This window comes from Delphinapterus leucas, chromosome 2 (assembly GCF_059928025.1).
Source record: "Delphinapterus leucas isolate spDelLeu-1000000601 "Yukka" chromosome 2, BTC_Dleu_Yukka2, whole genome shotgun sequence".
NCBI classification, from domain to species: domain Eukaryota; kingdom Metazoa; phylum Chordata; class Mammalia; order Artiodactyla; family Monodontidae; genus Delphinapterus; species Delphinapterus leucas.
Genome location: NC_143130.1, coordinates 7094867 through 7112296, shown reverse-complemented (window position 1 = coordinate 7112296; position 17430 = coordinate 7094867). Strand labels below are relative to the sequence as shown.

Genomic DNA, 17430 nt, shown 5'->3' with positions numbered 1-17430 from the left:
TGGCTCATTTAATTCCAACAAAATAAGAAGAGGTGGGACAGATAGGAGGTATCGACCATCAGGGACCAGAAGCACCAATGGTCTCTGTTCTCTGACCGGCTTTTTTAGGGAATTCCGTCTGTGACTGATGCAGCGGCAAGCAGTCCTCTCTCCACCTCGAAGTGGGGTTGAGAAGTTGCAAGGCTCCACCCTGCGATCGACTTTCACTCTCCAAACTGGGCCCCGCCCACGCGCTTGCGCACAAAGGCCCGTTCGCAGGGGGCGGGGCCTGAGCGAGCACAAAGGGGCCTGAATGAGTTGAGCGCTCGTGCTGCGCTGGGCGTTGCCAGGCGAAGCGAGTGTCTCCGAGGCCGCTACAGTTGGCCTCTTGCTGGCCCAGCTCAGCCCACGGATCCCGAGTGGAGAACACGAGCACCACCGGACTCACTGGCGAGCTCCCAGGCGGGGCGCCCCGGCCTCTCAAGGGTGGCCGAGCGAGGGTTACCCGGGCGAGCAGGACCCACGGGTGAGTGGGCGCGTCGCTGCGGGGCCGGGCCCTGCTCGCCCCGCCCCTGTGCCTGCCAGGCCCCGCCCCGAATCCCAGGCTCCGCCCCTTCTGCCCCGCTGCTCCTTCTGGGTACCTGAGATCTATCCGCCTCGCTCCTCTTTTTTCTCGTTTCCTCTTTCTTTAGGAAGGGTCTTTAATTTCGAGTCTCCGTAGTTTCCGCGCCCCCTTTGTCTTTAGGGGTCTCGATTCTGGGGGCTCCTTTCTGAATTCCTCCTGCAGGTCAGTCATTTGATCCCCAGGGTTTAGGATACTTTCTCCATCTCAGCCTTCTCTAGGCAGATTTTACCTTACAGACGTGATTGTTGATTTCTGGAAGAAGAAAAAAAAAAGTTTGAGGGACCAGAGAAGCCCCATCGGTCAGCTCGCGGGGTCCCCGAAAGGAGGGGCTTTCTGCTGTGCAGATGCACACTAGCACACCTGGACCATGGACCACCAAGGCCTGTTATGGAAACCAATTCTGTTGTTCAGCTGAACCCCCAAAAACTTTGGGAAGGGAAGTGTAAGAATTGTAGAGATAATCTAGTGAGACCTCTTCTCAGTTCAGGAAGCAGAGGCCCGAGAGAGTGAACTGACTTGGTCCAGGTTACACGCTAGTTAAAGGGCCCCTCCGCCCGTATTCTGCTGTGTCTAGGAACAGAAAAAATAAAATGGGGAAAGAAATGGAAGATTAGCCTTTCTTATAGCTCTTGGGGTTTTAATACGACTATAAAAGTAAAAGCACTTTTCAGAGCTAGAAGAAGGTGATGGCTTTTTGCATAGAAGGGAGTTTGAAATTACATCAAAGGCTTCTGTTAGATTAAAACCTCAGATTGTCACGGACTTAATATTGGTGGGATTTAAAAATACCCACATAAACCCTAATACTGTTTAATAAAATTTGATTTTTGCAAACTAGAGAGTCAGGCATTGCCATTTCCTGTTTTTCCAGACACAACTTAGTATTACAGAGGTCAAATATATTTTATATAAATTATTTTTTGCCACAGCTGTCATTAAAGAAACCACTAACTTTCGCAGTGCTGAAGGCTACCAGCAGAATTAGTGCCGCCAGTGAATTTCTGGGAATCACGGAAATCTTTAAGGAATTTTAAGTTGATCTTTCCTATTTTTAGTTGCATTCTGTTTTTAATAAGTAGTAAGTGGTAAGAGAGACCAAAAGAATTTACACCATCACCATATAGTATAGCCACTAGGGTTCCTCTTATGGTGAAAATACACTCATGTCCCCTTTAGATATTTTGGGAAAGCAGAGTATTGAAATGCCTGATATGTTTATTTATTTATTTATTTATTTGGCCGCGTGGCATGCGGGATCTTAGTTCCCCTGCGCAGGGATTGAACCTGTGCCCCCTGAAGTGGAAGCACAGAGCCCTAACCACTGGACTGCCAGGGAACTCCCAAATGCCTGATATGTTTAGGGGGATGCATATTTCTACTGAGAAAAATGGCGATTTCCCCAGTAGTTAAGCTGAATGCAGCATATTTTTCTGCTCTATTAAATGTTTGAAAATGATGAAAGGTTACATAGATAACATTTAGGAAAATACTTTTTTTTTTTTTTTTTGCGGTACGCAGGCCTCTCACTGTTGTGGCCTCTCCCGTTGCGGAGCACAGGCTCAGCGGCCATGGCGCACGGGCCCAGCCGCTCCGCGGCATGTGGGATCTTCCCGGACCGCGGCACAAACCCGTGTCCCCTGCATCAGCAGGCAGACTCTCAACCACTGCGCCATCAGGGAAGCCCGGAAAATACTTTTTGAATGACTTTGAGTAAATAAAAGTATTTTATTATATATCAAAAAGACAAGCCTCAAGCAGAAATGGCTTGGGTGAAACAAAAATTGAGATAGTATCACTGCTGGGCTTCCCTGGTGATGCAGTGGTTGAGAGTCCGCCTACCGATGCAGGGGACACGGGTTCGTGCCCCGGTCCGGGAGAATCCCACATGCCGCGGAGCGGCTGGGCCCGTGCGCCATGGCCGCTGAGCCTGCGTGTCCGGAGCCTGTGCTCTGCAACGGGAGAGGCCACAACAGTGAGAGGAGAGGCCCAAGTACCGCCAAAAAAAAAAGATAGTATCTCTGCTCTGAGAAAACTGTAAAACCAATGTTAAACACTATAGCCACTAAATTCATATAAAAACATGACTCATTTTGAAAGTATTTTTAATACCCTAAATTTGTACCTTTTTTTCTTCCATGTTTCTTAGTGTCATTTTCCTGTGGAATATATATATAATATATATATATGTATATATATATAATATATAATTATATATGTTAATGGATCATCAGGCTGTACCACATGTGTCCAACTCACTTATTGGTCATAATTAGTATATGTGCAGCAATGAAGCAGTCAACCTCCCATTAAAATGAATGCAGTTGAAGGACAAAGTTTGACTGAAATATGGCTTATGTCTTGTTGTGTCCGGTTTTCCAAATTTTACATAAATTTATACAATAACATAACAATGTACTGCCTTAAATTGCAACATGAGCCTGAACCTAAATTAATAAGTAAGCATCAAAAATTTTTTAAAATCAAATAGTAACAATACGTTAATTTTCTTTATTCTCATCAATATATGTGTTAGCGTGCACATGGGGAAAAATGCAAACAACAATTCTAATGATATATCCACTTAGGTGGTTGCTACCATCATCAGAGTGAGAACTGGGTGACTCAAATGACCTCATTTAAACACGGAGCTAAGTCTGAACAACTGTGGGAATTATGGTTTCAGAATAGAATGTCAGTGCCATAGCATTTAGAATGTTACTTGTATAACACAATTCTAGAGGAGGTAGGAGGAAGCATAAGACCAATTTCCTTATTTTTCCTAGAAATGAATCACTCAGTACTTGTGTGTGATTTATATATGGACTTCAAACAAATGACTTAGTCTCCTAACATTCTTTTTTATTAAGTCTTTTATTAACAGTCTTTTATTACTTTTATTTACTTAGCAGTCTTTTTTATTAACCATTTAGAGAACTTTTACACTACACCTTTAATATTGAAGAAACATTTAATATTTAACACTGAAGAAACATTTATCTGAAGTTCAGCAATTCCCATCAATTTTATTTCCATTTCCTATTTTCCCTCCTGGTAAATCCAGGTAAAGCTAAATTTATGACACTTGTTAAAGCATTTGTTATAAGATTCCTTTGTTAAAGCATTTGTTATAAGATTCCTTTTCATAAAACTTTTTTTTTTTTTTTTTTGCGGTACGCGGGCCTCTCACCGTTGCGGCCTCTCCCGTTGTGGAGCACAGGCTCCGGACTCGCAGGCTCAGCGGCCATGGCTCACGGGCCCAGCCGCCCCGCGGCATGTGGGATCATTCCCGGACCGGGGCACGAACCCGCGTCCCTTACATCGACAGGCGGACTCGCAACCACTGCGCCACCAGGGAAGCCCCATAAAACTTTTTCAGTCTTTCTTTCTAACTCATCATTTGGTTGGGATGACGTTCACCTGATGGATATTTCTAACTGCTGTGATGCTTATTTTGCCTTCTCTTTTTGTACTTGAATGTTTTGCTTGACTTCTTTAACATAATAAGCATCTGGGGCTTCCCTGGTGGCGCAGTGGTTGAGAGTCCGCCTGCCGATGCAGGGGACGCGGGTTCGTGCCCCGGTCCGGGAGGATCCCACATGCCGCGGAGCGGCTGGGCCCGTGAGCCATGGCCGCTGAGCCTGCGCGTCCGGAGCCTGTGCTCCGCAGCGGGAGGGGCCGCAGCGGTGAGAGGCCCGCGTACCGCAAAAAAACAAAAAAAACAAAAAACATAATAAGCACTTGTAATTATAACTGAAAAAATTCCAAAAATTTGAATTCATTTACAGGATGAAACCTACTTTATTAGGCCTGATTTTAATGTATTTCAGCCAATAGAAACATATTTAAATAGAAGAATGAATTCAAGGAATCATGGTGAAAATTCTGGGCACTTTATTTTAATAAATGACTGTAACATATATTAATATATAATAATTATATAATATTCAAATATACATATATTGTATATAATAGGTATTATATAATATTACATATAATAATAAATGTTAAATGAATGATATATTTTGGTAATAAAATAAGAAGTCACCAAAAAAACAAGTGCAAGATTATGTCTTTGAAAAACTGGCTATACAAGTTTGGTGACTAGACTGTTACGTGAACTAGAGCTGAAAATTTAATTTTAAGGACTACATTGTTTTAAAGTCAGGGATCTCAGTGTCAGGACAGCCACACAGCTGTCAATGACTGTGTCAATAGTCCATCTTCTCACATCAGGACACAGTGGCCTAAGTCAGTGGACTGCAGTGACTGGCATGTTGCCAAACAGTCAAGAAAAGGAAAAGGAAGAAACCATTGCTTCCCAGTAAGAAGAAAAGGAAGAGAGTGAGAAGACTGATCTTACGTTCCCTTAACGGACAAAAAGGGAGATAAAGTTTTGAATATGATTAAATGAAATGGTGGTGGGATATTTTGACAATCTCCTGAGCAGTTAAAACCAGGAGTGTGATTTCAGAAATGTATAAACTATTGTCTGAAATACCAGAATTAGTCTGCAGCATTTAGGACAGCACTCTGTAACTCTGAATGCAATTTTATGTATCTTTCAGGGTTGATTTTATTTTATTTCCAAAATAGAACATGAATCCTTCTCACTCTTGGAATTGAATGTTTAAAAATCTAATATATTTAATGGGATTCTTAGCTCCAATTTTTTTAAATGCTAGTTTTGTCCATTCTTAAAGGGATTTCCCAAACTGTCACTATTATGTTATCTACTAATGTTGTTTTCACATCTTTCAGAAATAACTGGTAATAAGACCTCTGTAGCCATGGCTAGTTCTGACGTGAAACCAAAATCAGTAAGTCATGCCAAAAAGTGGTCAGAAGAGATAGAAAATCTGTACAGATTTCAACACGCAGGATATCGAGATGAAATTGAATATAAACAAGTGAAGCAACTTTCTATGGTAAGATTTATGCCTCTACAAACCTGAACTCAATATGAGTTTGTTAGGTGGTGAAAAGCACTAAAAAAAAACAAAAAACAACCAAACAAAAAACCCACCACCAGGGCTTCCCTGGTGGCGCAGTGGTTGAGAATCTGCCTGCCAACGCAGGGAACACAGGTTCGAGCCCTGGTCTGGGAAGATCCCACATGCCGTGGAGCAACTGGGCCCGTGAGCCACAATTACTGAGCCTGCGTGTCTGGAGCCTGTGCTCCACAACAAGAGAGGCTGCGATAGTGAGAGGCCCATGCACCACGATGAAGAGTGGCCCCCGCTTGCCACAGCTAGAGAAAGCCCTCGCACAGAAACGAAGACCCAACACAGCCATAAATTAATTAATTAATAAAAAACAAACAAACAAACAAACAAAAAAACCCACCACCAACAAAGAACCAGAGAATACTAAAAGGGAATTCTACTCCAGCCTCTCGTTTTACTGATGGGGAGCTAAGGCCCAGAAGAATGATTTTCAGGCAGACTGAGGCAAGAGGTGGTTCCTCAGCACAGAAACATTAAGAATTTTCTAGCTTTTACTGACAACTGCGCTGTGAATCTTTTATGGTAGACCATCAAAGCAGAGTCATTTTCTCTCCCTAAGGTAATTCTATTATCAGATATTCAGTTTGCTGTGGAACTATTATTTCTTTCCTGTTTCTTATTTTAACCACAAATTATAAAGGGGTTAAATTCTTCTTTAGGTGACAAAATCTCCCGACTTTGGTTGTGTATTCCACACTTTCTTTTTTTTTTAGAAGATGTTGGGGGTAGGAGTTTATTAATTAATTAATTTATTTTCTTGCTATGTTGCATCTTCGTTTCTGTGCGAGGGCTTTCTCTAGTTGCGGCAAGCGGGGGCCACTATTCATCGCGGTGTCCAGACTTTCCTGAGAGACTAGAGACATGGTTTTGCTTTTCAAAGATTATACCAAAATCTAGATACGGCCCCAGTTTATAATGTGATTTTTAAAATTCATTTATTCTACTGAATAGTAGGAGGCTGAGTTCGGAAGGATAACATAGTATTCATAAATGTATTTTAATTTTTAGAGCTGAGGTTGCAACAAAGTGTTTATTATTAACTTGTTTTTTATTTTTGTTTTATGTTTTTTTTATTATTAACTCACCATTGTTCAGAGACTAATTCTTAGATGGGTTTTTCAGATCCCCATATTCTTTTTCTTCCTTCATTCTACTCTTTGATCTCTACTTAACACGTCATAAAAAAGTAGATAGGAAAAAAGATGGAGGCAATACAGAGCTAAAATGTAATAGACTCTTTCATTTAATGGATGTTAATTCAGTAGAGATTATTAGGGGTGGTAAGGAATGAAATTAAACATACTGATCAAATGAGGATTTGATGGATGACTATGACTTTCACATATCCATTTCTTCATATCTACTAGCATTTTACTCTTTGGTCCCCATTACCAAAAGGGAGTTTTCATTACTCTATCATCTGTGGCTTCTAAATAGTTGTAAAACACAAGCGACAGCATTTTAATGCAGTTCAAAAATAAGCTTCATACACTTGCCTTAAGATTGGGATAGGCAATGCCCCTGAAAGGTGTGTAAGACCCAGGATCATACAGGCAAGGTGATCATACAGGCGCTGATGCACCTACACCACCAACCACCCCAGAAACTGCTGTGATTGAGATCAGATAAGAGATAAGAGACTGAGATCAGATAAGAGATAAGAGACTGAGATAAGATCAGATTTAAGGGAACACAAACAACACCCTTAAAGGGGAAGTCCCAAAAAGCACCTGAGGGTTGTGTATGTGTGTGTGTGTGTGTAACAACCCAATCCACTGTATGACTTGACAGTTGTAGAGAGGTTTTTGCATTTCTCTTCAGTGTATATTTATTGGGTACCTGCCATGTGCAAATTTCTGTGCCAGGTGCTTTAAAAAGATAAATATAAAAGCAAGTGCCTGACCTCAAGAAATTTAGAGTACAGGATTTGGAATCAGTCCGCCCAGGCTTTGCATCCTGGCTCTCCTCCTTGGCTAGGGAACCCTGAACAAGGTTCATAACCCTTACTGAGCTCAAGTGTAAAATGGCGACGCCACTGCCTGCTTTAGAAAATGGTCTCAGGAATTAAATGAAACCATGTGTTGCAAGTGCCTCGCATTGTAGTGCTCAGTAGTAGTTTGTTGAGTGAATGAATGGTGTTCAGTGAATGATAGCTTTTATTATTCCTGTATCTTGGAGTGGAAGATTAAGAGTGACGAACAATAAAAACTTACGCAAGTGAAAATATATGCCCCCCAAAATTAAAGGAAGATAAAATTTTCTTCCTTCAGGGACAATCTTCCAAAAGGGCTTCATGCCCCGAGAGGCATTTGCAGTGGGCCTTAAAGGATGGACAGGAGGGTAACTGAAGGCTTGCCTTGATTGGCAGTGGTCTGAAGGGTTTGGGCGATGTTCTTGTCCTTACCTAAAGCACACGTCCTTATGGGCACTATTAGTGCTTACTGATCTCCTGCCCAAGGAGCGCTGACTTGAGGACCATATCACCCGCCTCCCCACCATTCTCTAAGGAATGAAGGTTTCCTAGGTTGAATGGGAGTGATGGGTAGAAAGCCAAGAAGAAAAAATTATGAAAGAGCAAAGGGTTATAGAAAGAAAAAATCCTAGAGGTTGACGAGGCAGAACCAGTACATCTGTTTGGAAGCCCCCCTGATTTCCTAGGGTGAGGCAGCTGGAAGCAGGACCTCAGTCCTTGTCTTCTTTGAAGAAATAATTCAGCAAAGTGACAAAGATTATGAAGCAGATAAAGTGTTTATTGGGAGTAAAGTACGTGTTGAAGAACACACAGGCAGACTCAGAGTTGCACGCAATAGGGGTGGCTGAGATCGCTTATATGGGGGCAGTCTTCTGGGTTACCTCTGGCCAATCGTCCTGTTCGTGCCCACATTTGGCCTGACTCAGGGTCCTTCCTGGTGGGTGCACACGTATCTCTCAGCCAAGATGGATTCCAGTGTGAAGGTTTCTGGGAGGTTGGCAGGACATATTATGGGCTGGTGGCTCCTCTCTCCTTTGGCACCTCCCGAGACTGAGGACCTTCTCTGCGCACGTGTCCAGCTGGAAAATCCCCTTTGCCACAAGAATGAGAAAAATGTGGTCACGTTGTCTTCCACCCAATCAGGGCTCTGCTCCTGCTGGCCTCTTATCTCGAGGCGTCAGCAGGAGGCTGGTTGCAGCTGCTCAGCCGGGGCCCATCTGTCTCCTTCCTCAATCCCACATAAAGTGCTGTGGGTATTCTGAAGAAGCAGCAGTGTACTGTTTCTTCACTGAATAAGGTGGTTGGGGGACCCTACTAAATGAGAGAGCCTCTTGGCTCCAAGAGGAAGACAGCGGTAACGGTATCTTGAGAACTTCTTCCTTTCTTTGCTGAGAGTAATGGAAGCAACAAAGGGCAGGCTTGACCTAAGTGATGGAAAGCATTGCTTTTCTCTATGATGTACGTGTCAGAGAGCCTGCCAAGGTTTACCAGATAGGCTGCTACCCGTTTTTGCTAACTCCTAAATAAACGAGACCACAGAAGAAAGCGAAAATATGTTGCTAGAAAATAAAGGATGTGTGTTCTTTTGTATGCGTGGCATGTTCGTGTTCCAGTTTGGAAGCTGTGATTTATAAGTGGGGGATTGGAGAATGAGTAGCTGCCTGTAGAGATGACGTTGAAGGACAGGATTTGTTTTTTATGCCGGGAACACAAAATCGAAATACTAGGGTCTTGACAGTGGTGGAGTACATGTCACACAATCCAGAAGCAACATACCTAACCACAGCAAAAATGCACTGACCTGAGCAAGAAAGTATAACGCGAATTCAGAGAGGAAGGGGAGGAAAATGTCCAAAAAGATCGAGCCGAACGATCAAGTAAGCAAACCAATGTGGCGAACGAGAGAGACTAGTGGGGAGAAGGTAAGAAGAGATTGCTAAGGACTATGTTCATGACCTCAATTTCTATGAAAAATTGAGTTTTCAGGTGTGAACTTGAAACATGGACATGAGGAAATACACGTGTATTTCTAGATATAGAGATTTTCTAGATGTAGAGATTTAGATATCTCTAGTCTAACTGCTTCCTTTAGTCACCCCTGTGGCCTGGGCCTAGCCCTAATTTCCTCCTTGGGTATTATTTTTAGAAGTTAGTAAGTAATAATGCTTAAAATAGTTTGTAAACATAAGGATAAAGTTTAGATTATTTTGAATGTTTTATCTTGGCTGCAGAGTAGAAATTTAAATCTAGAAATTGGGATCTGAATTAGTTGCCCTGCAGTATAAGGCTGCTACTTAACGTATGTTGTGTGTTGTGTGTGTGTGTTGTGTGTGTGTGTGTAAGATATCACTAAGAGCTCAAGTATTTTTAAATTTTGTACTTTAATTGTTTGATGTGACTTGTGTTTTTAACTGTTTGATAGTGAAATATTATATAAAAAGAACATCAACATTACAATATTTGTACTCTGGTTTTCAATATACAGGTAGATCGTTGGCCAGAGACAGGATATGTGAAGAAACTTCAGAGACGGGACAATACTTTCTATTACTACAACAGACAGAGGGAATGTGATGACAAGGAAGTCCACAAAGTGAAAATTTATGCTTACTAGCCTTACTTCTTTGTATTACCTGTCATTATCTTTTTAAAAATCCACTGTTTGATTCTATATCATGTAAGTGTCATTTTACAAAAGACTCCAAAATGCAGACTTCAATGGAATGTTTTGAGACACAAAAGCCATGAAACTTGGTCTCTAATAATCGTCCCATTCTGTTCTAAAATATAACCGCAGTAGCATTCCATTGGTGCCCGCCTTGGTCTGGTTCTTCCTGTTTTAACCGTGGTAGCATAACTACAGTAAGTCCCCTACATACAAACGAGTTCTGTTCTGAGAGCGCGTTCGTAAGTCCAGTTTGTTCGTAAGTCCAACAGAGCTAGCCTAGGTACCCGACTAACACAATCGGCTACATAGTACTGTGCTGTAATAGGTTTAGAATACTTTTCACACAAATAATACATAAAAAACAAACACAAAAAATAAAGAAGACATTTTTACTCTTACGGTACAGTCCCTTGAAAAGGACAGTAGTACAGCACAACAGCTGGCATCCAGGGGCTGGCATCGAGTGAGCCGGCAAGAAGAGTTACTGACTGGAGGAGGGAGAGGAGGTGGGCGACGGTAGAGCTGAAGGATCGTCAGCGATAGGAGATGGAGGGCAAGCGACAATTCCACTCATGCCTGACACTGATGGAACGCACGTTCGCATCTTGGAAAGTTCGCAACTTGAAGGTTCGTATGTAGGAGACTTACTCTACTACGCAGGGGAAGAAAGAGCCCCACTTGAAACTATTGCAGCCGTTGTGTAGAGGTTGTGTAGAGGTTAGTCCCCCCACGCCCATCACTTTGAACTGCTAGATCTGCATTCTGTGGCCCGAGGGGCTTTCTCTTGCCTCTGGAGTCCTTTGCCTCTCGCTGAGTTGAGTGGAAATGCCAAGAAATGATGGTGCCTGGGGCGGAGAGGTATCAAAGGCCCAGCCACCTGCTTCCGCAGGGAGGAATCAACCCGAGGTTAATCTTTGCTCACATGCAGCAGTAACTCATTGGATGACCAAGACAATTGGTTCTCTTCCGTCCTTGCTCCCTTCCCCCACTCCCCTGCCAGCGGCTCTTTCCCTCCTGAATCACCTCCTGGGACTTGGAGCCTTGTCCTGGGGTCAGCTTCTGGGTCCCCTCCCCGCCACCACCACCATAGAAGACGTGTTCCAGTGCTGCCTGGCATCACTGCAGAAACTGCCCAAGTGCTAACGTGCAAAGAAGACAATTAAACCCCGGGAGACTTAAGAAGTCCCCCCAGATCAGTGAGTCTTGAGGCTTTGAAATTAACTAGCTGAAAGATATCATTTTCATTATAACTTTTTTGTCACTGATAAGACTTTTTGTTCCCATTGATAAGTTCTGACCTTTAAATAGCTTTTGGGTTACGAGCTCACATATATCAATTCATTCAACTTCAGGTCCTGTTTTCCAGAACTACCTGCCCCACGAAGCTCCGTTAGTTTTTCCCAGTTCAAAACTGTGCCTTTGGGACTTCCCTGGTGGCACAGTGGTTAAGAATCTGCCTGCCAAGGCAGGGGACACGGGTTCAAGCCCTGGTCCGGGAAGATCCCACATGCCACGGAACAAGTAAGCCCGTGTGCCACAACTACTGAGCCTGTGCTCTAGAGCCTGTGAGCCACAACTACTGAGCCCGTGTGCCACAACTACTGAGCCTGCGCGCCTAGAGCCCGTGCTCTGCAACAAGAGAAGCCACCGCAATGAGAAGCCCACGCACGCAACGAAGAGTAGCCCCTGCTCGCCGCAACTAGAGAAAGCCCGCGCACAAAAACAAAGACCCAATACAGCCAAAAATAAATAAGTAAATATTTTTAAAAAAGAAAGGAAAGGCAAGGCACTGACTGGGAGACTAAGTCTGCAAAACATACACAAAATAAAGGACTTATGTCCACAGTATATAATGAATTCTCAATATTAAGACAAGACAATTAAAATTAGGCAAAAAAAATAAAAATAATAAAATTAGGCAAAAGATGTGAACATTTAAAAAACAAAACAAAAGTGTGCCTTTTCAGAACAAACACATCGTGGAAAGGATAAATAGATTGGTAAGCCTCTTTTATGCCTTTCCCATGCTGCCTGGGGTCATCTTATTTAGCATTTGTTTCAAGTCATTTATCTGTACCTCTATGGTCAGGATTTCTGTCACTGTCTGTCTTCCAGGTTTGGCACGCCACTAGGTGCTGAGCATAGGAGGTCTTCTGAATCTGATAATGCTTTTTAAAAAAAAAATTACTGTGGTAGAATAATTGTCTGCAAAGGCAACCACATCCTTATTCCTGGAACCTGTGGATGTGGTACCTTATATGGCTAAAGAAACACTGCAGATGTGATTAAGGACTTGATATGTGGACATTATCCTGGAAAACCTAGGTGGACCCCATGTAATCACCCGGGACCTTAAAGAGGGGAGAAGGCAAGTCAGAGTCAGAGAAGATGTGATGAAGGAAGCAGAGGCCTGAGACGTGCAAGGAAGGAGCGTAGAATACATAAAGCCCCCAAGAGTCTCCAAAAGGAACACAACCCTGCTAACCCCTTAGTTTTACCAGATAAGACCCATTTCAGACTTCTGGCTTCCAGAACTGTAACAGGATAAACTCATGTTGTTTTACACTTCTCCGTTTGTGGTGATCTGTTAGAGCAGCAGTAGGAAATGGACACTGACATGGAATAGATGAAGCCAGTAACCATCCATAGTCTCGAAGTAAGCATGATTGTCAGCCATGGCCTGCCACTTTTGACATTTTGCTACAGGTTCAGATTCAATCTAGGGAAGTTGGTCAGGCAGTTTTTATCTGGAAAGCTCTCAGTAATTAGCTCGAATGTTCTAAATGCGATGGTATCTCTCTGCAGCAAGACTCACTTCAGAAACATGGCCCTTGGGACCATGAGATGCAGTTTTGGTTCGCTGAGTCCGTGTGCTTTCCCAATGTGCCTTATGGGGAGCATAGCCGGTGCCAATCTTTCTTAAAAAATGGGTAAGCCACTTTCTTCTCAGCTCCTTTTGGCCACTTCTCATAAGTGCCTGTGCCAGCTAACCGGTATGGTGCTGTGGAGAGCGGCATTGGCAGTCACTCATAGTAGGGTGTCTGTTCTGTGTTGGGACTTGGCCCACAGGCTTTGGTCCATGATGGCAAGAGAACCCCAATCCTGTTCCATACTAGATACTGGAGAAGAGCTGTTCTAACACACAGTTGCTGGTTTCAGACGGAAGCAGCAAGAGGGCCAGGCTACCCAGCTTGGCAGGGCATCCCCAGTATGAATGAGCACTTGGGGAGGACCCCTCTCTCCAGGGCATCAGAAACCTGCTTCGTTTCTACCATTAAGTTGCACTTGGTGATGCTTGTCAAGAAGCAGCTGACTGCTCACTAACCATGTACTTATTCTTCCACATTCATTGGTTCTCTAGCCTGGCTGTGCACTGGAATAGCACAAGGCATTATTTAAACAATACTGATGCCTGGACCCCACCCCATTCCAGTTAAACCATAATCTCTGGGGTCAGATCATAGAAAAAAAACTATACACACACACACACACACACAGACACACACACACACACACATCTGTCCTCAGTTGCTAGCACAGAGTTTTCCTGAAACCCTTGTAACTGAAACAGGAGGGAAGGGGGCAGGGCACAACCTTTAAAAGAATGACATAGCCCGAGGACACGACGTAAACTGATGAGAACAAAATAGGTCCAAGATGGTGGATGAGTCGACTTCCACTAGACTTTGAGTCTCAGTAAACGCTCACTGTAACACATCCCCAAGCTAAATGACACACCCACAGGCGCCATGACAGTTCCGAGGCTGACCATAAAGGTCAAAAAGTGGGCGGTGGCCCAATTCCTGGAAATCCCCGCCCCTTCTCCAAAATAGCTGGAACACTCCTCCCACTCATTAGCCCGTGAAATTACCCACCCCTATAAAGACAGAGACCCCCATACCCTGGTGTTGCTCTTGCCTTCTGAGATGGCCCACACTCTGTCTGTGGAGTGTGTTTCTCTCTAAATAAATCCACTTCTTACCTATCACTTTGTCTCTCACTGAATTCTTTCTGCGATGAGACATCAAGAACCTGAGCTTCATTAAGTCCTGAGACCAGGTGTGCAATCTAAGTTAGAAGAATGTGGGTTCAAGTCCCAGTCTGGATGGCACGGTTTCATAACTTCCTAAGTGTGAGACCCCCCCCCAGAAGCATCTCTTGCTCTCATATTCATCTCTGACCCCCGTCTCTGACACAGGGCTCCTAAAATCCTTGTAAATTCCTAAGTGACAAGAGGACTGGGCGCATCTTTTGTTCCACTGAGGCGACTCTGGGTGAGCTCCTGGATGGGGGCTGGTCACCAAAAAGATCAAGCTTGGAATTTTCAGCCCTAACCCCACATCCTCCAGAGAAGGGAGAGGGGCTAGAAATGGAGCTAATGATCCATCATGCCTAGTGACGAAGCGTCCGCAAAATCCTAATAGCAGAGGGTTCAGACAGCTTCCCAGGGTGTGGGACAAACATCTGCATGGAGAGGGTGTCATGCCCCAACTCCACAGGGACAGAAGCTCCCAACCTTGGGACCTTCCCAGGCCTCGCCCAACTTCCACGCCGGTTTCCTAGACTCTGCTGTCGTCCCTTCCGACCCATTATCTTCCCTGCGGCCAGAGTGAGCTTTCTAAACCGCAAATCTGAAAGCTGCCTCGCTGGTAAAACTCTTGGAAGTTCCCTATCATTCTGAAAATGAAGCGTCGATGCCACCCAGTGTTCCGCATGGCCCTTCATGACCTTGTCATTGTTTAGTCCTTGGGCGTCTTCTCTGAAAGCTTCCAACCTCCACACCTAATTGACCTGTTTTCAGACCGTTAAGGCTTCTCACTGGCTGCATGTGGCTCTCCCCACAAGCCAGCCTGATGCTTTTTTCCTGGTTGGCTTCCACTCTTCCTCTTGCTCAACTGGGCCACATTTCAGAGGAAGACTTTCCTCACGGTCTCCACCGCCTCCAATCTGGGTGAGAGGTCCTTCCCCTGATAGAGCCCTTTTATTTCAGCACTTGTCACACTGTTTTCTCACACCCCTTGTCTTCTTACAAGACGATGAAGTCAAGGAGGCAGAACTGCCCGTGTTTATCGTCTTTGTGTCACTTAGCACTGAAGGCCTAGTACGGATGGGTGGGTAGATGAATGAATGAATAATACTAATACTAAACAAACTAGTAAGAATAGTACCAATGACTAGTAACTAACAAAATAGAATTCTACTGTTACAACTGAGGTAGAACTCTAGGATATAAAGGTAGGAATAATTTATTACCAGAATAAGTTGGGTCCATTGGAAAATGGAATCCAAGTGGATTCCGAAATGGAAACTCTGGATGAATTTCTTTTTCTTTTTTTTTTTTATTTGAAAGTGGTACACGTTCATTAAACAACATTTAGGAAAATATCCTGAGTAGGAAAAATTAAGTCACCTATGGTTTCATGCTCAAATACAAAATATATTACAATGTTGGTGTATTTCTTTCTAACCAAAAGGACTACAGCTAACATTTGAGACTCCCGAATTCTCACGGTAACCCCATATGGCACAGAGAGATTCAGTAACTGGCCCCAGGTCACAGAGCTGGTTAGATGGTAGAGTTGGGAGATGAACTCGGCATGTTGGCTTCAAAGCCCTCCCTGTACCTTTCTATTCATTCTAAACTGCAGCTACCTAGACGTCCTGCATTGAGGAAAAGCTATTTTACTTTCGCTTAATTTATCTTGTTATTTTCTGTCTTTCACAGAATGATTTTTTAGTGGTGTACAGAGTTCCTCTTGTTACCACACATAATCTATAAAACAAAGAGCAAAACTTTAATGAAAACTGCCCTAGGGCCGTATGGATACTGTCCAGCATCTTTACTGTCCAGCATCTTTAGTGCATTGCCTTATTGCCCAGAAGGTAATAGGCAGTTTGTGGAAATCTTAGCATGATGCTTCTCAACAAGAACACAAATAAATCCTGTAAGTGAAAACTAACCCAACAGAGAATTTTGTGACTTGCTGGTCAAAGTGCCACATACATTAGGCTTCTCACTACTGCCATTTCTGGCATGAGAAGGGATTTCTGAAGGGGTTCTCAGAAGGCATGAGGTCAAAATGTTCTTAAATTCAGAGAAGTGGAAATTAAATTCCTCTCTACCTTTCTGCCTCATGAGAAAAACAGCTTTCTTCGTTCTGATACCTATCAAGGAAGGAAAGTATTGATCTCATTCAGCGATTTTACTGACTTTGGATTTTGTACTTAGCAAGAATAATTGCTAGAAATCAGTGGTTCCTAACTTTTTAAGGGTCATAAGTTCAGATTTCTGGATGTAAGTACTGGGTGACAGAAAAGGTCAAATCCTTTCCTAAGTTAAAAATCTAGGCGTAAAAGCATGACCGACTCCTTTTTTTTTCTTTACCATTGACATATGCATAGAAAGAAAGCGGTAGAGGATGAGGAAGGAAAGAAGAGAGGGAGGAAGAGAGGGCAGGGGAGGGAGAGGTGTGGAGATAGTAAAGGAGACAGACAGACAGACAGGGCCAGGTAATGTGGAAATTTAGGGAAAGCTGCTGGTGGTGGGAGCCTGCTGGCTGTTCAACAAAGTCCCTCCTCTTAGTTAAGTGAGCTGGGGACAGATAGCCACCTATGGCCCTAAGGAGCATATGGACCTTTTCTAACTCAAGGAGGGCTGCCCCTCCCAATAATCCTTAGCACGTGGAACTGCTAGTAGAGAAAGAGGTGAAGAAATTTTTACAGGAGGCACGGAAGCCTTCTTTGATGGGCAAGGAACCCCAGAAGAAAAGGCAGTGATGGGAGAAGGCCAAGGCCATCCTGGGGTCTAATGGTGGTGAAGGAAAGCTAGCCTGTGGCAGACTGTGCTGAGGCTGGAAGCAGCCTGCGGCCTGCCATCTTGGTCTTGTAGGTACTCTCCACGACGGACGAATGACTTGTCATCTTGGGAGTCCACCCTGGGTACCACTGTAGCTGTTGCTGACACTGCAGAGTGTCTGAGGCTGTAGAGTCAGTTTTCCACTGGGAAGCCCTGAGAGTTGAAAAGCTGGGGTCCTTCGTTCAACTTGCTAGAAGTAGGAGTTGAGAAGGAGCTGGGAGAGAATGCAGCGAGGGAAGGCGCCGCACCTTCTAGAACGTGGAGAAAAGCAACAGGAGAGAAAAGGAGGCCACAGACCAGAGAAAGCTTGGCCTGTTGGAGCAGTGA

The 17430-nt window shown here is 43.8% G+C and overlaps 1 protein-coding gene across 1 annotated transcript; it reads left to right on the top strand.

Moving 5' to 3' along the window:
- The first annotated feature begins 253 nt into the window (after window positions 1–253).
- On the top strand, window positions 254–10659 carry MEIG1 (meiosis/spermiogenesis associated 1). The gene is made up of 3 exons (XM_022580574.3): window positions 254–505; window positions 5363–5529; window positions 10065–10659. The coding sequence occupies exons 2-3, from the start codon at window positions 5392–5394 to the stop codon at window positions 10191–10193; spliced, it is 267 nt and encodes an 88-aa protein (XP_022436282.1). The 5' UTR covers window positions 254–505; window positions 5363–5391; the 3' UTR covers window positions 10194–10659.
- The last annotated feature ends 6771 nt before the right edge of the window (window positions 10660–17430 follow it).

Coding starts and splice junctions, on each gene's coding strand:
- MEIG1 (XM_022580574.3), top strand. CDS start 5,392: ATGGCTAGTTCTGACGTGAAACCAAAATCAGTAAGTCATGCCAAAAAG. Junction 5,530..10,064: donor AAGTGAAGCAACTTTCTATG/GTAAGATTTATG, acceptor TTCAATATACAG/GTAGATCGTTGGCCAGAGAC.